At 44.4% G+C, this 21,540-nt stretch overlaps 1 protein-coding gene across 1 annotated transcript in view; it reads left to right on the forward strand.

The window, feature by feature from the left end:
• arid2 (AT-rich interactive domain 2) overlaps window positions 1-21,109 on the forward strand; it is a 40,550-nt gene extending 19,441 nt beyond the window's left edge. Inside the window, exons 5-21 of the mRNA XM_069671462.1 lie at window positions 2,311-2,529; window positions 2,850-2,917; window positions 5,448-5,517; window positions 5,902-6,152; window positions 9,387-9,483; window positions 9,580-9,789; window positions 10,158-10,322; window positions 11,927-12,005; window positions 12,154-12,288; window positions 14,278-14,501; window positions 15,421-17,840; window positions 19,107-19,261; window positions 19,347-19,485; window positions 19,635-19,720; window positions 19,826-19,949; window positions 20,433-20,524; window positions 20,979-21,109. Coding sequence (XP_069527563.1) covers window positions 2,311-2,529; window positions 2,850-2,917; window positions 5,448-5,517; window positions 5,902-6,152; window positions 9,387-9,483; window positions 9,580-9,789; window positions 10,158-10,322; window positions 11,927-12,005; window positions 12,154-12,288; window positions 14,278-14,501; window positions 15,421-17,840; window positions 19,107-19,261; window positions 19,347-19,485; window positions 19,635-19,720; window positions 19,826-19,949; window positions 20,433-20,524; window positions 20,979-21,090 — 4,646 coding nt within the window. The 3' untranslated portion in view covers window positions 21,091-21,109. The remainder of the gene's footprint in view (window positions 1-2,310; window positions 2,530-2,849; window positions 2,918-5,447; window positions 5,518-5,901; window positions 6,153-9,386; window positions 9,484-9,579; window positions 9,790-10,157; window positions 10,323-11,926; window positions 12,006-12,153; window positions 12,289-14,277; window positions 14,502-15,420; window positions 17,841-19,106; window positions 19,262-19,346; window positions 19,486-19,634; window positions 19,721-19,825; window positions 19,950-20,432; window positions 20,525-20,978) is intronic.
• Window positions 21,110-21,540: the final 431 nt, after the last annotated feature.

The following is a 21,540-nucleotide window of genomic DNA, read 5'->3' on the forward strand; positions in this document are numbered from 1 at the left end:
TCTCTGCAGATCATGTGTGTAGACTCCTCTGGCCACAGCTACAAGAGGGGTAGAAAGTGAAAGGAGGTTGTCTACTAGTTAATCATTCAGAGTTGATTTCTCAGATGGATGAGGAATTAAAATGCTAACATGGGCCATCAAATATACTTTGGTGACAGTTAGGCCTAAGTAAAGTATGTGTGTGGGTAAGATAGGACGTACAGCCAAGGATGAATGCTAATGTTGCTTAATATCACAGCTGTGTTTACTGCTTGACCCCAAGTTGGCCTCAAACATATGGTACATATTGTATGTATAAAGGTCAATTCCCACATCAACTTCAGCTCTTATTCCTTGTTGTTGTTGTTGCATGGTTTTATTTTGGTTTAATTGACAGTGTTTCTAAAAAAAAGCCTAAACCCAGTCTGGCATTTTTGGACTAAATGTTCCTCCTGCTTCTGAGCTGACACACACTGATATATCTGTCTGGTCGATTTTAAAGATACAGCTTTATTACAGACCTTTCATAGCTGAACTCAGTCTGTACCCCTGGCTCTGAATGTAAATGTTACTAATTCAAAAGAACAGCCAGGCTGATATCATGCTACGTTAGCTTGGCAGACTCATTGATGCTTAATTTCTTGACAGTCGGTTCAGAGGTCTCTCACTGAGCTCTGCCCTGTTGTCTCATCATGTCGCGGCCTGCGACAACACTTTAATGCACACTGCTCATTAACCCTTGTCTGTCAGTTATGATGTTGTACATCAGTCCTCTGCACATTGCTAGCTCTCTGCAGGACGAGCGGAGACAGGAGCTGTTGCTGCTGTAATAGAAACTGGGCTGAATCACATTTGCCTGCACAAACCTTTTCAGCATGGAAATCAAATTCACTCAGCAGGGCTCCTCTCTGCTCTATGATTGGTTTCCAGAGGCAGCAGTCGACAAAGATCCTGCACCAAATTGAAATACCCACTGTATGGAAAAATGACACCTATGCACACAAAATGATTGATGGCAGAAAATCAAGGCGTAGCATGGGAGGAGACTCGGGTCTTCTTTGTTGACAAAACGGCTGCACTTGACAGACTGGATATTCTGTCGGCTGGAAAATATTCATGTCATGATTCTGGCCCCCCATGCACACTGGGTTCTCTAGTATTCAGGATTAAAAGACTTTTTAATTATGAAAAGCTCATCGTGGAGGTTAACTGAGTCACAGACAAACACAATTAAAAGTTAAGAGAACATTCATGTTGCTCAGTCAGACAAGACACGGCTCATCAGGCTAATTAGAACTAAAAACTGCCTTCACTGAGCAGCTCATTGCCCCATTTGGTTTGCTTCAACTCGCTTTAATGAAAAATAAATCTGAGCTAAAGTGGCTAAAGGTGTGCAGAGGCAACAGAAGTACAAAAAGGGAGCATAGAGGGCAGCTTCTCTTTCACTCTGCACTTCTATTGCAGAATGTTGGAATGCTGGCTTTTACTACGAATGAGTCATGTTTGTTTGTCCGGCTTCCTTTCGTCTCTTCATCTCCTCCAGAGACAAACATGTTAAGGTCAAATGCCAAGTCAGTAGTTTATGCTTCACTGACACCATTAGCATTACACTGCAATTCTGTCATTTGTGTTTACTTGTGCTTTGGTGGGCAGTATTATAACTCTCTGTTCTTGGCACATGTGTGATAAAACTTTCTTTTAAAGGTCCCAGCAATGACAAAAAAGTTGTTTTGGTGGTATTTTTAATGTTTTCTGTTTTCCTGCCCCTCCTGAATGTCAGTTCTTCTCAGCCCCTGCACCTTAGCAGTATTGGTTACTATCAATGACTGTATATACAGATGGACGACGCGTCTCCATCTGCTCTCATTTGTACGAAATTAAAGCCAAAATAGCCCCCGTGATAGGCGCTGCCATCTTGCCCTGGTGACGTCACTTGGAGCCAGAGTCTGTCTCCAATGTCTCGGATGTTAATCAGCATGATAAGAACTAACTGTAATGACAGAACCATGTTTGAAAAAAATGTATTTGGCGTGTATTTTGATTTTATAGTTTGACTCATGTCCCATCTGTTATCATGGAGGAGGCGGGCTTTATGACCTATACTGCAGCCAGTAAGCAGGGGGCGCTCAAATTGTTTTGGCTTCACTATAAGGAGCTGTCATGTCGTCCATCTTTTTATACAGCCTATTGTTACTATGCATTGACACCCAGCCATTTCATGAGCTCTATAAATACGACAATACTTTATATATTTCCCTGTTTACGACATTTCTGAGGGAATGTTCTGCAGCAGTATTGAAATGTATTGAGACAGCTCTTCTTCTGTTCCAGACTATCTCCGCCAAAGCTATGGACTGTCTACGGATTTCGTTCCACCGTGCGACTACAACAAACTGGTGCTGTCTCTCCTCTCGGGCCTACCCAACGAAGTGGACTTTGCTGTTAACGTTTGCACTCTGCTTTCCAACGAGAGCAAGCACGCCATGCAGCTGGACAAGGACCCCAAACTGGTCACGTTGTTGCTGGCCCACGCTGGCGTCTTCGATGACTGTAAGTTACCAAACCTCTCTCTGATTTTACCTTTTTTTAGCTCAACAGGAGGATTAATATACTTGTTGTTGTTTCAAGCTGTCTAAGTTAATTGTAATAGAGTAATTATTATTCTGGGGGTAAGACAGCAAATTTTCCCCAATTTGCAGCCTCTTTGCTCCCCCTTTTTTTTTTTTTAAAGATCAAAGGTTCTCTGTTCTTAGCACCTCCTAAGTACAGTATAATTTATCAAAGGGGAAATGAAGGGCAAGCAGATAGAGACAAATAATACTGATCTGAAACTCGTTAGCTGCTCTAACCCTCCCTTTGTAATTTTGCAGCGCTAGGCAGCTTCTCTGGGGTATTCGGGATGGACTGGAAGGAGAAAACCTCGCGGGACTTTGTCAGGGTAAAGTTTAAACATGGTCACTTGCATCATCTACACGTTGTTGTCGTTTGGCAACTATATATAGACAATAAATCCTCCTTTCACAACGAAGCCACATTCATTAGAGTGTGAAGATTGGCAGAAACTACAGCGGTTACTTCTCAAAGAGGAGCCTCAGAGAGCAGTTTTCTCTGAGGCGTCTTTAGCAGCAGAACAGAGGTCAATTCACTTTGATCTCACTCAATTTAAGAGACAAGCATGGAAGTAAAGTCATGACTCCAAAATAATGTAGCATTTAATTCATCCTCCGTCATGGGTGCATTATCGCGGCTGCTAGTCCTCAAGAGAGGTCAGAGGTCACAGGGAGCCAAAAGACACATTGTATCCAATTCTAAAGGCTTTAGTCTGTGGTCTAGTCCTCACATAAATTAAGTAACAAAGTGCAAGTTTTCATCATTATGGAAAAATTGTGTAAGTGTTCCCAAAGAATTGTTAAGTATACAGAAAAGTGAGTTCCAGATTAAAGGGGAACTGTTTCATGTCTCACTGAGTGCTGCTGCATATGTGAAAAATATGGATGCAGAATAATATTGGTATGTCAAATGTATTGGCGATAAAAGAATACAAGATTACATATCAGTCCCAAATAATAATTTCTGCTTATACATCAGGCGGACAACATGATATTTCTATCGGTATGTATCACAGCTCAAGCCACCAACTATTAAGATTCATTCTCATTCAGTACACATTCAGTACACATTCAGATACTCGGGCTGTCACTTGTCAATTGAAATTCGATATATGGTTCGAACCTGGAGAAATATTTATAGTTGGAGCTGTAATGATGTGATCGAACGCTTCCCCACAAACACATTAGTAACCTGCTTTCCAGAGTCCCAGAATGCTTCACCTTCAAAGTAGTGTGCCCTGTATTCCAACAGTTGGCGATAACACGCTGCCTGCTACAAACCAATGGAAGAAACTAACGAGCCAAGCCGTTGTTAACCTTTCCTGCATCAGCGTCCCGACTGTACTCAGGAAGCACAGGGGAGACTTATTGTTGTTCTGCTCCAGGGCCGAAGCTGTTGCTAGCTTCGGGATCAACTCCTGTCACTTTAATACGCCAGCAGCAAGCAAGACACGGGGGCGCTGCTTTAGTCTTGAGGAGTCGTAGGCTTTATTATGCACAAACACAGCCTAAACTGTACATTAGTTCTGTTGTTTATACAGCTACCGATCACTTTTTTTCTCTGCTCTTCCGCGGCATTGTTCCCCAACACTTCATGTAACTCTCCCCACTCTCGCACACTTAGCTCTTCCCAAAACAGAGCTACGCTTCTACGCCGATTATTTTGACTTGTATTGCGATTTCGATTTGATTTGCGGTATTAAATTGAATGATAATTTTTTATCATTTTTCTCATTTTCAGTGAGAAACGTATAAAATGATTTATGGTGCGTTTTCTGCAGGGATCTGTACCAAACAAAGATATTTGATAATTACGTCTGTGTATGATGTGTAGGCCAGAACATCTCTGCAGCACAGTATTTAAATTAAAATGCTATCTTGACACACAGTTTACCTTTAATAAAAATTGCACCTCCTGCTATTTAAAAATTGCAGCAGGCCATATTGCGATTTCGATGAAGTGTTCAGCCCTAGCTTCTAGTATAATTCTGATCATGTCAACACCAATGCACCTCAGAAGCGCTGTATGTACCACTACGTACCCCCTGTTCGTTCAAACAGGAAAAGTAACAGCCCTATCACATACAGTAGTTGGCAGTATCCAACTTTAAAGATGTATAAAAAAAATCGTATGGCATGTTTTACATGTGACCTAAGTTGAAGTGCTCTTCTTATATTGCCCAGTGAAAGTGAACATTTAGGAAAGCATTTTATTTTATGCCTGCATGTCGGCCATCACAGTGAGAGTAGGCATAATAATATTTCAGTTCCAATCATAAGTGAGACTTTATATATCAATATCATAACTGAGAAGGGAAAAATTCAATATCATGCATCCTTAAAAAGTTGTTGGAAGCCTTTAGTGCATCCAGAGGAAGCTGTGTGAAGCCTGGAAATATTGCCTCAAGTGATATCACTTAAGTCAGCATCAACTGCGCCTAAAAAATGTGGGGCTGTGGAAGTAAGTGAGCTAACCAGACCTCTGTAGCCCTCTCCTCATCTCTGCTGGGCTCAAACGGCCCAAGGCTACAACAGCCACTACCAGCATAACACACCTGAATCTCTTAACAAACTGTTGCAGTCAGGTGGCTTTGTGGGTAATGTAGGCACCAAGGTTCGATAAGGTGATGATAAATGAGTGGGTTCCTTTTAAGATTAAAGTTTCAAATGTTAAGCTTGCTCTAAGTCACCACCATTTAACCTGAGTGTATGGGTTTTTTGTTCATGCCATGGTTACTTGAGATTAAGTTAAGCAGGTCTTGTTATGAAGGTTGCCATTAACTTCCTATTTCTTTTTGGATACAGTTGAATCATTAGTATCCGCTCACATGCACTGCTAACAGCTGCTTTCCTCTGCAGTTCTGGAAAGAGGTGGTGGAGGACGCTGAAGTCAGGGAGCTGATCTGGGACAAGAGCAACCCAGCACAAGGTAAACACACTCACAGAAAACAATAAGAGGGCACTCTCCTGTACTCTCTGCTGGTGTATCTATTGACATCTGAAATGCTGCGACATAATCAAGTGGGCAGGTTTTGTTTACTTTTGTTTTCTTTTTTCCCTTTTCTCCTTACGCCAAACGTCACCTATTTCTTAATCCTTTTGCAAAATATTTTAACAGTAATTAAAAGAAGATCACATGGAAAATAACCGTAACCGTAAGATTAATAAATGAGAAATGCACCAGTTGGACAAATGTTTTAAGGGATCCTTAAATTGAATGTCTGAGATTAAATTTATCCCTGTTGAACAATATGTAATCACACCCTCATCTGGCACGGAGCTCTAAGATGTGTCTGCTCTGCTCTCGTTGCAGATGGTACATCGTGTGAGGAGCGCTGGCAGAGCCTCTTCCACCCGCCGCGGAACTCGGGTATCAGTGACATGGAGGCCCAGCGGGTGCTTCAGATTGCCGTTATCCTGCGAAACCTCTCCTTCGAGGAGGCCAACGTCAAGCTGCTGGCGGCCAACCGAACGTGCCTGCGCTTCCTTTTGCTCTGTGCCCACTGTAACCTCATCTCACTCCGACAGCTTGGACTTGACACGCTGGGCAACGTGGCGGCCGAGGTTGGTCTGGTGTTCCGGTTTGGAGCGGAGTCAAAACTATTCAATGCCAAAATATTTTGCCAGATAAAAGCAGCATGCCTTCAGAAAGAGAAAAAAAACTAGTGTTATGGATTTGATTGTTTCAGTGATGCCGAGTGAAGGGAGTGATGCAGAAGATTGTGTTTCCAAATGTAGGTTACTGTGACACAGTGACTGTCTTGTCTTTAGGCATAATCTCTACTCCAAAACAGCCTGAATTGGAGCTTAAGAATAGGCAGGGAAAAAACTGGGTAGTTGCCCTGTACAGGGATTGTAGCGGTTACTAGGCACAGCATGTCTGTCAAGCTTTGAGTGTCTCTGCATGTTGAAGCAGTGTGCATGATACTAAGCTAATCTCAGTATTTGAAGTGTTTTAGGGTAGGATGTTTTCCCCAGCTTTTTCAAAACCAAAAACACAGCAGCAGACGTGTGAAGAATCTGCTGTAATGTCAGAAGCAAACACCTAGCTCACTAGCTACTGTAGGAAGAACTGTGTTTTATTCAGGCCAAGGAGCACTCCATTAACGAACTACAGTTAATTTAAATGTATGTTTAAAAGGCCCTGTTTTATCCTAGCACATCCACTGCTTAGTATAAAAGGAGCAGTTCGCCCCTGGGAAAAACCACTGTCGGTCAAAGCTGGTGTTCTCTGTAATCGATAGAAGCAATAATATTTGAAATTGGCGGCATAGCTGTGGAGAAAGTTGTCCAAACAGCTCGTGGTTTTTCGCCCATTCTACATTCCTACAACAACCAGCCTGCATTGCTCCCCTCCCTTTAAAATGAACGGTCCAGCGAGAGATGCTGGAGTGAAATGGCTCAGAATCCCAAATACGACGAGAATATACCGGTGGATCATCTAAAAACTCTTCAGGTCTGCAGTCTACATTTCAAACCTGATGATTGTAAACGAGACATGACATCAGAGGCGGGCATCCTAGACTGAGGAAGTGTAGTTTAGCAGGTTTAGCAGGCCAGGTTTTCCGGGGCCCATTGGAGAAGCAGATAGCGTCCTCCAAAGGCACAGAGAGAAATTGCTTTTTTCCCCCTACCATAATGGCATTAGCTCCCCATAATAGCGTGATAGGACTGAGGTTGAAAATCGGCGAACTAGCCCTTTAAAGACCCAGTCTTGGTATTCAACCATCCATGGAGCTAGCTTAGCTTAAGTAACCAGCTGAATCTGACAGTTGTCGGCTAGAATGTATTTGTCTACTCTGGTCTGAGATAAATGACCATTAACTTGAAAAGTTGTGTGATGATTTGCTGAACACACACGCTCGCTAACAAGCTTACATTCTCTTCTTCCGAAATCAGACGGCTTGACATGAAACGATTACTTCCACATACGCTCGGTTCATTAGGGACACACCAGTGGACGTTATGTTACTGAACACAACCCGCTGTAGCTGTGGCTCGAGTTTCCTCAAGAAATACAGGACAATATCTGCCAGATGGTGCGCTCCGTCACTTCCAAGCAGTCTGTTTCTCAGAATAATTTTAACATATTAATTTGGCAAAGGTGAAGCATCACATTTTCTCACAGAAGCAGAACTAAACTTTTCAGCCAAAGCAGAGTTAGAGTTTTAGAGAAACATTTAGTGAATACATGACATGGGCTCCCGTCAATTTTATTATCACATTATTAGCTATGAGATTCATGTAAATGAGCACATATCTATTTTTAGAAACTGTAGGCAAAGGGTCCCTGATAGAATCAGTTAAAGCCTTTGATGCCTTTAATTGGATTGCTGGGTTTCTGGCACTGAGCAAATTCTAATGATGGATATGATACTGCTAAGCTTTGCCCTATCTGTTACTGTTAATAGTGTAAATACTACCAGAGCACTTATGTTGTGTCTACGGCTGCAGCCCAGGACTTTCCTGGTCTACTGGTCATTCGATGTTTGATATTTATCTAATCATCTCAGGATGTATTTATTGAGCATCAAATAATGGGTTCCAGGGCTGAAATAAAAATGTTATGCAGTTTTGTATTGCTCTGTAACGCAGCGCAGAGTTAAAATTGTCAGTGATCATCAGCCTTTGAAATTTACATTTTACAAGCGCACTAAAGACAATGCTAACGGCTAAAGCAGTAATGATTCTGAATGTGTCCACCACCAGCAAGACATTTATTCTGGGTATGTATTTATTCTGAACTGTATTTGGGAGAACGCTGGTTACATCAGGCTGATTCAGTTAGCTTTAACCTGGCTCATAGCTTCTGATCTAACCGTGACACTTTCTTTTGACTGCTGTGACTTAATGGACCACTTCAACCTCAGTCCTATCATGCCATTATGGGGAGCTAATGCCATTATAGTAAAATTGCTCTGTGCCTTTGGAGGACGCTATCCGCTTCTTCAATGGGTCTTGGAAAACCTCCGCCAGGCTACGTAAAACACATCATCTGGCGGAGACCAGGGAGCCTGCTGAACTACATGCCTCTGATGTCTGCAGTGTTTAGCTCCCAGACATTCTACATTTCTAACTGAGCCATGTCTCGTTCAAAATTGTCAGATTTGAAACGTAGACTGCAGACCTGACGTTTTTTTTGGTATATTCTCGTCGTATTTCGGAGTCAGTGCCGCTCTGAGCCATTGCCTGCAGCGAAACAGTAGTATTTCACTCCAGCGTCTCTTCCGTTCCTTTCAGAGAGAGGGGCGCAATGCACGCTGGGTGTTGTAGGAACGTAGAATGGGCAAACCACAAGCTGTTTGTACAACTTTCTCCACAGCTATTGCGCCGATTTCAAATATTATTGCTTCTACCGATTACAGAGAACACCAGCTTTGACTGACTGTGGCGAACTGCTCCTCAACCCATGGAAAGCATGCTCATCGCTGTGTCCGGAGTACAGCCGTGTATTTTTCGTAACATGTGCAAAGGAGAGACTGAACTCCTATAACAAACTGTCCCATGCATGTTACCCACAAGGCCAGTTTCTTTGAAGTAAAGGCAGGATTGGTAACACTACAGATAGGTCTAACAGAAGCACAGACAAGCAGCTCTCCGCTCATTTTTTTTATTTGCTTCTGGCAAACTGTTTTTATATATCACAGCCCTGGTGTGAGTCATAGCTTGTTTGGTTTGTTAGTGTGTTGTTGTTTCAGGTGTATAAAACTGAGAAGAAGGTTAATATATTCATAATGAGTGTTACACTTGCTGGATGGTGCTGGAATCATTTAATAAACCTTATTTGATTTCTTGCAGCTCCAGCTGGATCCCGTTGACTTTCGGACGACTCATCTGATCTTTCACACCATCACCAAATGCTTGATGTCCAGGGACAGGTTTCTCAAAATGAGAGGTGAGTTGTCGGGTTCAGTCATCTCGGTGACCTCGTTGTGTCAAGATGCTTCCTGCAGCCAGTCAGGTTTAACATATTTTTGTTTGTGCCATTTAGCTATGGAAATCCTGGGCAACCTCAGCAAGGCAGAGGACAACGGTGTGCTGATCTGCGAGTATGTGGACCAGGACTCGTACAGGGAGGTGATGATGCTCCTCACCCTGCCTGACCTCATGCTCCTCATGGCCTCGTTGGAGGTGTTGTACTTGCTGGCCCAGCTCGGAGAGATTCCCTGCAGCAAGATCGCCACAGTTGATCACAGCATAGGTATGTGTTCTCTCTTGAACTTTAACAGAGAAGCTTATTATATTTTTTTTCTTTTATTTACTTGGCTCGACTTTAAACTTTACTTCATTGTGGTTATTTTCCTTAATAAGTGAATCCAGGGCTTAAAATCTAATGTCACTTGGGCTTTGAAGATTTTAAGCAACATGTCTTCCTGCCAAGTTTTATCACGCTAGTTTTTCCATTCATGAACACTTGGCTCAAGAATTAATTTACTTCTACCGTTTAAATCTTTACAGCTCTGGTTTTGATTTATTCTCAGTGTTGGAATAAACATTCTATTATCTGATAAATAAACAACAAATGTAACCAGGCTATTCTGTGTTTCCTTTCCTCCTCTCTCTTGTCAGACCTGTTAGTGAGGTTAGTGTCGGTCGACCTTCATACGTTTGGACCTGACGCTCTAACAGCGGTGCGGTTGATCGAGCATCAGGCGAGCGCCGACCAGGCAGCCGAGGTTCGACCACAGCTGGTGGAGCAGGTTCCTGCAGCCGTGCAGGCAGCACCGGCTCCGGGTGAGTGGCTGTGCATTTCATCACACATAATGTCTGAAGAGAGTTGGTTTAAACCTGTGCTGCTTGATTAAATGATTAGGACATTTTTTCTGCCTTAACAAGACAATCAATGTTCACTCAGCCTCCTGCAAGGCACACGGCAAAAACATTATGAGCAGAGGAAAACACGCTTGTTTAGCTTGTAGTGTATGCATTGGTCAGATGATTGTTGCTAGCAGATTTTAACCACCAAGCACAATTTTAACGTCATGAAGGGGATTTTAATTTGACGCCTTGATGTAGGGAATAAAGACAAGTTTTTACATGGCTCAGTGACTGTATTTTTAGGGCACACAGTTAAAAGTGATCTAATGTGACGTTCTGAACAGTTAAAAACTTGCAGAATCGCTGACATCTTATTTTCTTGAAAGTGCTAACTCGCCTGTTGCTGAGCCGTCCAAGAACTCCACTCCATCTTTCTCAACGAGCTGTTTAACAGCCAAGTTGGTTTTGTACACAGCGGACACAATGGAGAAAAATCCATCTAAATGGATTCACATTTCTCAGCAGTGCACCGCGGTGGGCAATTTTATGATCTCTTAATTCTTATTTGCTAATTAAAAAGGGTCTGCAGTCGAGCAGGGGGCCTTTTCCTGTCTAAGACTTTAATTTACAAACTGATACATTTTAAACTAGAAATTAAAGTTGTAATCTCGAAGAGAGTGTGACGTCCATGGTTGGCTCCGGTTGTAACTCTTTCCTTTACAGACTGTTTGCCTTCATCTGAGCGTCCAATGTGTTTCATTGTCTTTGGATTTTCACTTCTTGTTGAAGTTGTATCTGTAGTCATCCATCTTTTCTTTGTTTGTTCAGCCATAGTAGATTACTGGCTACTCGCAACACTTGCAGAGAGCGGAAAAGCAGCCGCTTAGCTCCGCCTACCCTCTCTGGCAGACCAACCACTGCTGGCTGATGGAAAACGCGTCACTAACTGGGCGCCGCTTGTGATTTTATTTACACGAATGTCGCACCAGACACCCAGTCTGTAATACTGCAAATGCAAAGGCTTTCATCAGAGGGCCATAGGCTTAATCACCATTGTATTACCTAATTCGTTGATAGATAGTGACTTAACAGACATTAATTTAAATAAAAATCTAGGTTATTACTTTAAAGAGACTTTATAAAAGTGAAAAAAGAGCACTGAGCGATTGATGAAAAGAGCTGATTGAAGATCACCAATCAGAAAACCTCTTTACTTTTAGATCTCTGAATCTTTGTAATTGTTTGTCACCTGATCGTATCATGCGTCAACGACGTGACAAATGCAGATGTACCATCATCTGTCCACAGCACCGTGACTCACATGAATTAACAGTTGAACCCTTGTGGGAATTAAAACACACCTAACCTTGGAAGTGTCATTCCTGTGCTGTCAGCGTGTTCCCTCCACAGGGCTGCAATGTTATCAGTTTGCTGACATCTAGTGGACAGCCTGGGGAGTGTTACAAACTTGAACCTTATTGAATCAATACACACTCACTATGTTGTGCTTTAGCTTTGCAGTTCAGCAACAAATTCAATAATGCAGACACCTTGAATGTTTTTTCTGTTTGTCTTTTCAGTAACGAGGGTCCCAGTTCAGCCCGCTCAACCGCCCCCTGGAATTGTTGAACTAGACGGGGAAAAATTTACACTGCAGTGGTAAGATTGGGTCACCCATACATGTGAATTCTGATTATTTAACTTAAAAAAAACACAAATTTACGGCTTTTTTTCAGAATTCTTTTAAAATTTGTATTTACCTCCCTTATATCTGTAGCTCATGTCAGCGTCTTTGTTTCTCCATCAGGCTCAACGCACACTTTGAGACGCACAGCGAGGGCTCAGTGTCTCGATCAGAGATGTACTCGGAGTACTTGTCCACATGCAGTAAAATGGGACGAAGCAACATCTTGAACTCCACTGGCTTCCTCAAATGTTTGCGGTGAGACCTGTTTCCTCCCCTTTTGGATGCTTTTATGGATTTTATTGGATGTGTCCTGACCAGGACTGTTTACATAGAAGATATTTTTGTAGCGCAGCTTTGATAAAGATCTGTTTAGAGTTTTAATAGTGATAACGATCCTCCAGCAGGACAGCAGAAAAAAACGAAGAAGAGAGGGAGGAGTTTTATAGATGCTCTGATAGTTCTTTGAGTTGCTTCTTACAACAGGACGTTTGTGGCTTGTAGAGTAAATACCCTGAATCGATGTTTGAAAAAGCTTTTCCCCCACAAAAGTAGTCAGTGGTCAGTTTACACTGAGGTGTTCAGATAAAATGCACCTGAAGACATAATGCTTCCTGTTGAGGATTTTAGAATCAGTGGAGAGCTTTTAATAAGAGCTTGGAACAATGATAAACTTTCTACATCAAACGGCCTATCGCGCAGCAAAGAAATGGCAACAACAGCCAGTTCGGGTGCAGTTTGAAGTGTCCACAATAGTACACGCCCACCTCCCACTTCAAAGCAGTGTTTGATCGTCTGGTGAAGAAAGTGGATGTTTTCTTTGAAAGAGAAAAAAATGTATCAAGTGAAACCGAGCGGCACAAAAGTAACAGTTAAAGAGTTTCAGTTATCTGTAAAATATGAGGAAACTGTTGACTTGACGTGTGACAGATAAGTTAGTTGCTCACCAGACATCCTGTGTCTGCAGAAGAGCAGTGAAGATACTGAATTTTTACTCTGAAACTGCTTTATGAAGTGTTTTTATTCGTTTAATCTTTGGCTCCATTTGTTTCTAAGAGGAAGAGACCTCTACTGATAATTTACCTCTACATAAAACCTTGTGAACAATGAACACTAAAGTAATCCTGGGTTAGAAACAAGGCAAGCAATTGGATAGTAGCTGTGCTAATGCTGGACGCAGCTTAGTTGACATGCTGTTTCAGATGCGGCAGGGTGACCGATTTTAAATGAGAGACTCTTTATCCTGTGTTCGTTAACAGTTTTGATTTTCTTTACTTCAAAAATAATCTCTATTTACAGATTCTACATAGAAATGTAGAATGTAGGCAGGGACGTGGATTTTAGGGATGGCAAGTGTTCTGGTTTCCGTTTGTATTACACTTGTAGTCTCAGTAATATTGACCAGTCACGTATCAGCAGGCTGCAGCGTATGCAGGACAAACAGTCCGTGTGGAGAGCAAAAGCAGGCGGACCGTAATGCGCTGTAATGACATCCCGGCTCCCATCAGCATCATCTGATGATGACGAACTTTCTTATTAATCTCTATAAACGGACATCTGCAGCAAGTTCAGCTAACAGTCTGTTCTAGATCTAAAATTCTTGCTGTGTCACGAAAGCCATTCAGCGTTCAGATTTCCCGACTTCCTAAAATGCATCATGATCGATCCGACCTCTGTGCAACAAACGAGCATTGTAAAAGTAGTTTTCTTCTCCTCTTGAGGACAGACCTGACAAAGCTTCATTTGAACTTTTTACAAATCTGCATCATGATGTTGAAGACTCATTAATTAAAGTCAATCACAAAAAAAAGATTCTTTTTCTGTAAACAATGCAGCAAGCGGAAAAAGAAGTCTAGACTGGAAGTCTTTTATCGCTAAACGCTGGCTACACACCCGGAATGTTCACCGTTGTCGAGGCTATATCATCGTCAGATTAAGCCGCAACTTTAGCACATTTTAATACACTATATTCTAAAGTTATAGATAGTTACTTCAGGCTTACATCATTATAAGGATACTACTCAAACTGGCATCATCAGCAAATTGTAGATCGTAATGAATCTTATATTTATCGTTATGAAAAAAAGTATCATTATGTTTGTTGCCCTGTCATCCAGCCCGGGATTAAGATTGAAAAGATGAACTTGTAGAATAATAAAATCTAAGTGAATGTGTGAAAAATACTTGAACCTTGCCTTCTGAATCTTTCCCTTTGTGTTGAAACTCTGTCTCCTCCTGCGTCAACAGGACTGTGTTCCCCAACCACACGATGCGACGGCAGGACGAGGCGAAGGCCAGCAGTCAGGTTCAGATCCTCCTGGTAGGGCTAAGAAGAAGGTCCATCCCCCTGCCCATCCAGCTGTACTACCAGCAGCCTCAGCAGCAACATCAGCAGCAGAATCCGGCAGCAGCTTCTACACCTCCAGCAGCTCGACACGATGCTCCTGGAGACCCTCAGGCCCAACCTCCAGGTAGAATGAATCATGTTTACCGTCTTTCATTTGCTTTTACAAAACTATAAAGCTAAACATATTACAAAGACAAACGTATTGAAAACAATGTTTGCAGGAAGAGAAGATATTTGGAGCAGCTTATTAGGCGAGTTGAAAGAAAAGCTGCTGAGCTGTGTCAGATGTCATGAAACTGAACACGGAGGTGTCTATAAAACCAATTATACATTATTTATATAAGGGAATACTTTATACTTTTAACTATAATGTTCACTCAGTTGATAGTCCACACTATTTTATTTGCAAAGCTGCTTTTACTCCTAGCGTCTGCACCCCTCTTTTTTTTGACCCCCTAAAATGAAGACGTATGGAATCACTGTTGACCCTGTTTTGGTTTAAGAACCCCTGGGCTGCGTTTTAGTTTGCACCAGCAGACACAGAAACAGTGGCACACACACCCAAATGTTCTTGCTCAGTCTTGTCAGTCATGTAGTGTCCTTTATTGATTTGTCAGGCTCCTTTTAATGTGACCCTTTTCCGGGAAGAAAACAAACATCAGCCTTGACAAGCAGCAGTTAACTCAACAAGAATAACTAAGTACAGATGGTGATGACCTTGTTGTGTAAGCTAGCTGCTTTTGTGATGTCAAATTCTGCATTTCAGAACGCTGTGCAGGAGGAAAGCCTTCACATGTAGGGCAGTTCTTTGTCCAAGGTGTGGTCAGCCCTCAGGCATGCACTATATACTGTATGTGAAAAGTCATGAATGGAGACAGATTTGTACAGAAACAATGCTAAAACACTTTTCTTGGTTTCCTTAAAGAAAGGTGCTTCAAAATGAAGACAGGTTAGCGTGGGTATTTGTGTATCAAAAGAGTAAAAGCCCTTTTTTTAAACTTTGAAAGCTAAACACTTCTGTTTGTGTTTTAATGTGTTACCAGGCCTACCTCCCGGGCATCTCAGTCCTGGACCCCAGTTTGTCCGGGCCCTGGGCCCCAGCCTCAGCACCGCTGGTGCCACCCCATCCGTGGCCTCACCTGCACAGGATCCTCCCCATGCAAGCCACCCGACTGTTCCCCGTCACCCGGTGCCCCAGCAGGTGTCTCCACAGTTACCACCAAATCCTCTGGCAGCAGTGCAGCAGCAACAGATCCGGCCTGGTCCAATAGTCCAGATTCCAACGTCGACACCGGCCACCCAGAACCACAGCCCCCAGAACCCTGCTGCTCAGCAACAACAGCAACACTCCCCCATGCTCCCAACGGGGACGCCTGTCACGCTATTTCAGCAGGTACCACAGGGCCACATCCTTACCGCCAGGGTACACGGCGTGTGCCCTCCAATCACTCAGCACCCACCCCTGCCTCAAACGCCTCCCCAGATGGACCCTCAGTCTGTTGCTGCGACCTCGACACCCTCTTCTTCCATCCAGGTTGGAGGCGGCCAGGCAATGAGCATCGCAGGTGTACCAAATTCCCAGGCATCACGAGTCACATTTCAGAATATCGCCCCCAAACCAGCGCCAAACCAGTCAGGTGGACCAGCAGCCACGATAGCCCCTCCCAACCAGCAGCCTCAGCAGCAGGCGCAGAGTGTCGTCATAGTCAGTCAAAACCCCCAGCAGAGCCCTGCCTACACCCCCGCCATACACCAGATCGTTCTTGCCAACCCCTCCACCATTTCCGGAGCCCAGACTATCCAGATAGCCGGGCAGCCTGGAGCTGCTTCCAACCCGTGCCCGCCTCCCGCTTCTCTCTCCAACACCCAGGTCCAGTCAAGTCAAACGGTCAGCCACGCCCTGTCCATGAAACGGCATCAACAGCAGCAACTACAGCAGCAGCCCCAACTGCAAATCCTTTCCCAACCTCCCCCCTCTCAGCCTACCTCCACTGAGTCCAGCTTGATCAAACAGCTACTGCTTCCAAAGCGAGGGCCTTCAACTCCAGGAGGAAAGCTTATCCTTCCTGCGCCACAGGTGCCCCTTCCCAACAGTACGATATCTCCCAGCCCACAGGTCATTTACCAGACAAACTACACCCCCCAGAATCCCTCTCCTCAGCCCCAGCAGCTCAATGTCCAGCTGGTTCCTGGTCAGCTTCCTGCTGCAGGAGCCCCAGCCCTCCAGACGGTCCAGCTCCTGCCAGGCCAGCTGATTTCCACGAGTAGTTCAGGTGCAGCTACCATCATCCAGGGCCCAACCACAGCTGGACAGGTCACGTTCACCGTGGTCCCCAACACTGGCTTCACCACCTCCACTGCTGCTGTCGCTGCTGTCAGCCAGGGGGCCGTGGCTCCAGGAGTTCCCCTTCCTCCCTTCTCTCCGGGAACATTACCCCACCATGCCCCAGCAGCTCCCCCACCACCATCTACACCACCTACACCGCCACCACTGCCAGCTCCCCTCAGAGGAGACAAGATAATCTGTCAAAAGGAGGAGGAGGCCAAGGACGCCACAGGGCTGCACATCCACGAGAGAAAGATAGAGGTGATGGAGAACTCCTCTTTGGCGGAGGGAGACTCCAACGGGAAAACCAGTAACGGCGATGTGGCGGCAGGTGCCAAGCTGCTAAACGGTCGGAAGTGCATGGAGTCTAATCTACCTCCATACCACTCAGGGAACAGCCAGGGGGCGCTCAACGGCCCGGCGACGGAGAGTCACCCTGCTAATGGGAAGCAGGCCCTCTCCCCCGGCCCGAAGGAACCTCTGGAAGGAAACCCCGACTCTAAAAGGACTCTGGTCAACGGGGTATGTGACTTTGATAGGAGTGAAAGTGGTGGCAACTTCAACAAAAACATTCCAAATCACATTGCTTCCAAACAGTACTTGGGGAACGGGGAGGTGGGCCCCTCTGAGAAGAGTCATGGGTCAGACCCCCCTCTCCCTAGTCCTCCTCCCCCCCAGCAGGACACTGCCAAAGCCCAACAGGCCGAGCGCCTGGCCAACGGACCCCAGGCGGTAGGCAACAAGCCTCCCTCGGAACTAACCAACGGACCTTTAGGGCCGGGCTACGCAACGCCTGTGCTAAGACAGCAACTGCTCCCCAACTCCACCCTCCCCTCCACTGTTACTCTTACCTCCCAGAGTCCTGCCGCCTCTCCCGCTAATGGAGTGGCCTCTGAGGCTCGAGGTCTCAAGAGACCAGCTGAGAACGAGGACCGCAGCACATCTGCGGTGTCCTCGGGGATCCCAAATAAAGTTGGCGTGCGAATCATCACCATCAGCGACCCCAACAACGCCGGCAGCAGCGCCACCATGGTGGCGGTGCCAGCAGGAACAGACCCAAGCACAGTAGCCAAAGTAGCAATAGAGAACGCCACTCAGCAGAGGAACTGCTCGCCCACACAGGCAGCTGGCTCTACGGTGAGTCATTGTACGGTTAGTCTAACAGTAAGCCACATTTAACCACAGTGTTTTCTTGTAGTGTGAATGGATGTCAGGTCTGCCACAAAATGTGTCCTGCTTGTCTGTCACAGAAACACTACGGTGAGTAGCACCGAGTGATGCGCATGTTCTGTGGGTAGTAAGTCTAATTAACCATATCCTCGTCGGTTAAAGTGATGCATTTAATTTTTTGTTTGTTTTTGCATAATTTAAAATAACTGAAGGTGAGGTTGAAGGATCACCAGCTATTATGAGTGTGATTTGTACACGACATATAGTCTTTGTTGTGGTAGATCACATCATGCTGTTGGAATTCTGTGTCCTCGTGTACACGCTGGGAGAACAAAGGCAACCCTTCAAAATATCTCTCAACATTTCCACTTTTGGTCAAAAACTTCACAGGGTGTGTTTTTAATATGGTTCAAGTATTTGACTCTGACATAAACAGTTATGTAACTGAATTAAAGTTGCATATTATCCTCCAGATGTGTAATGTTCAAGAGTCACGCCAAGGTTTAAAATCTGCCAATAACTTGCATTGCTAATGTTTTACAGGAAAGGGACTTGTTTGGTATTACAAGTGCGCGTGTGTGTGCGCGTGCCATTACTGCATGAATGTTTTGACACACACCGTGTGTAAACATGAAACTGAAAACAAGTGTGTTTAATAACAGACATTTTGTTATAAGGAATGTCAGTGTCTTAAGGGGATTCAAGTGTATTGAGTCAGTGTTTGGAGGTAAAGAAGGTGAGGCCAGTTAAGACCATGTGGCTCTCACTGATACCCACCTCCTACAGAAAAGCAGCTGAGAGAACAACTTCTGCCAGTAGACAGGCCTCGGTTACATCTCAGCCAACATCTTCTGACTGAGGGTTTCATAGAAAATTATACAGTGTGTCTTAGTAAGTTGGATTTCTTTTTAAGCTCCACTCAGTGTAACTTGTTCACTTGGAGCTGTTTCAAGAAGCAAGATGCCATGCAGCTGCTGTGATTATTCCAAAGAAACGATGCCATGGAAACACTGATGTGTAATTTGTCACATGAATAGTTAAAGCTGTTAAAGTGTTTTACTCGACTCTTTCGAATAAAGAGTTATTAATTCTGCATTATTAAAACTTGAATACTTTTTTGGGGGAAATTAGAACTGATGTTTTTAATTAAATCAGTATTCTTAAATTGTGTCTCAAGTTTATTTTGTATCAATAAATATTAATTTGCCTTTATTTTTTTTAACTCTTCCACAGCCTACCGTGACCCCGTCCCCGCCCCCTGTATCCCAGTCTGCACCCTTGGGTAACCACAGTCCTCACCTCCCAGCACAGCAAAGCCCCGCAGCACCGCCAGAGCAGAGCAGGAAAGCAGGGCAGAACTTCAAGTGTCTGTGGCAGGCCTGTAAACGGTACGCGATGGAGACGTGCCGCGTCTCCTTCACAGTTATCCCAAGCTGTTGAGCTTTTGCTGATTTGTTACCGTTTCTTCTCTAGGTGGTTTGAAACGCCGTCTCAGGTGTTTTATCACGCAGCAACACAACACGGTGGGAAGGGTGTGTATGGAGGCCACTGTCAGTGGGAGGGATGTGAACCTTTTCCTCGGCAGAGACTGTCCTTCATCACGCATCTACAGGTGAGACTCCCTCCACTGTCTGACTCACAGAAGCTCTTTTGGCTTTTTGATATGTAGCTTTTTATAGAAGCAGTGATACCAAATTGACACATAATTATAACAACTGCAAAAGATGAATGTAAAAACTGTTTTTGCTCTTCACCTTCCAGGATAAGCACTGTTCTCGAGAAGCTTTGCTGGCTGGACTCAAACTAGAGGAGCAGCAGGCGCAGAGTCCCAATCAGACTTCTTCCCAGTATGTAGCCTGGACTTTATATAGAAGCTTACTTTACATCCTATGTTAGGATATTACACTTGAAAAATGACACTGACGTGTTGTGTTTCTGCTCGATGTGTTCAGGACTCCGCCTGCAGCAGGCAGTTCTCCGGCACCGCGAGCACCGAAAGCAATCGTGAATCATCCGAGCGCAGCTCTCATGGCCCTACGCAGAGGCTCTCGAAACCTGGTCTTCAGGGACTTCACTGTGAGTACAACAAGGCTGACCATTATCACATTTCTCCCTGATATTTTGTAAAACTCACTCACATATAGAAACAAACACCCAAATACACACAGAGATTTGTATGACTTACAAAGCTCTTGGTCAGTCGAGGTGGACATAAGCGGCTCTTAAGCTTTTAAATCCCATTGTTTCCCTCACTTCATAGTTCAAACACAGGTCACAGTAGACTGGTAATACGTTTGAAATAATGGGGATTTCCAGGTTTTCATTAAGTTGGAATCTAACCAAATAAGTTAGAAATATTGTCCAGTTTGACTATATCCATTTAAAACAACCGCCAATTAGCATCTAACAGCATTTACTATTATAAATGTCAATTTTTTGAACAAAAAAATTTTTTAAGAGCACTCCTCTTGTCTGTCTCTAACTGCCACTACCACTGACCCTCTGTCATCTATCACAGTGGGATCAATGGATTTATTTCCTGTTTGTTTTCTCTCCTAGGATGAGAAAGAGGGACCAGTGACCAAACACATACGACTAACTGCTGCCTTAACGTTAAAGAACATCGCCAAGCACTCTGACTGTGGTCGCATGTAAGTGTCATTCTGGCTTCGAGGAGGTGTTGAGTGGACTTTCTGGTTTTTGCCGCCATTTGTTACTTTGCCTAGTGACCTGAAAGATGTCCTGCATTTAACACAAAGTATAGATAAAATATAGAACAACCAAAAGTAATATTCAACTCAATACAGACATGCAATAAATACTACCTTTTGGAGGAGCTTAACCCTTAGAACTCGGCAATAGAAATGGTCCGCCAAAGCCGACATCGGTATTTTTGCATGTCTATATTTTGAGTATATGCAACAAAAATTTCGCAATCACTTGCAAGAGGTCTATTTTAATAGGGTTAAAGGTTCAAGAAATTTTGTCGGAGGTCATTCATTCAGTTAGTAATGTTCCAGTTTGCATTATATTGTCTGTAAGTTTTTTGTGGGATCGAGAACAGCTCTAACATCACTTTGATTTTTGTTTCCCCCCGTCTCTCAGGTTGGTAAAGAGGCATGAGACGCACCTCTCTGTGCTCGCGCTAAGTAACATGGAGGTTTCCACCACGCTCGCCAAATGCCTTTACGAACTGACACGCTCGCTCCAGGCTTAACGCCAAAAGGACAACCTCTTCAACCCCCTCATCTCCCCCATCCCTCTCCTGAGACGAGAGGAGGAGGCCACCAGTGAGCCGTAGCGGGTCTGCAGGGGGGGAAGCAGAGGCCGGGGAACCACAACAGAGACCCTCCTTCTGCCGTGCCTGGCACCCTCAACCCCCCTCTCATCCCTCCTTCCTCACCAACCTGTGTTCAAACCCCCGCCCTCCCCCATCCACACACACACAAAAAAAACTGCCACGGGGTCTTCCACCAGCTGCCCACCAGGGGGAGCTCTTTAAGACTGCTCCCCCGAGGGACTCCACCGATGAAACCCCAAACACGAGCACATTTTGTTCAAGTTTTTTTGTTATTTTTTATTTCGTCCCGTGAACTGGTGTGTGCGTTGGAGTGAGTGGCGGTCAACTGAAGAGTACGGGTGGGTTGGGATGAGGGGGGCCGGGCTT

Source organism: Semicossyphus pulcher, unplaced genomic scaffold (assembly GCF_022749685.1).
Source record: "Semicossyphus pulcher isolate SPU_LCO1_2020_fin unplaced genomic scaffold, fSemPul1.0.p SCAF_20, whole genome shotgun sequence".
NCBI classification, from domain to species: domain Eukaryota; kingdom Metazoa; phylum Chordata; class Actinopteri; order Labriformes; family Labridae; genus Semicossyphus; species Semicossyphus pulcher.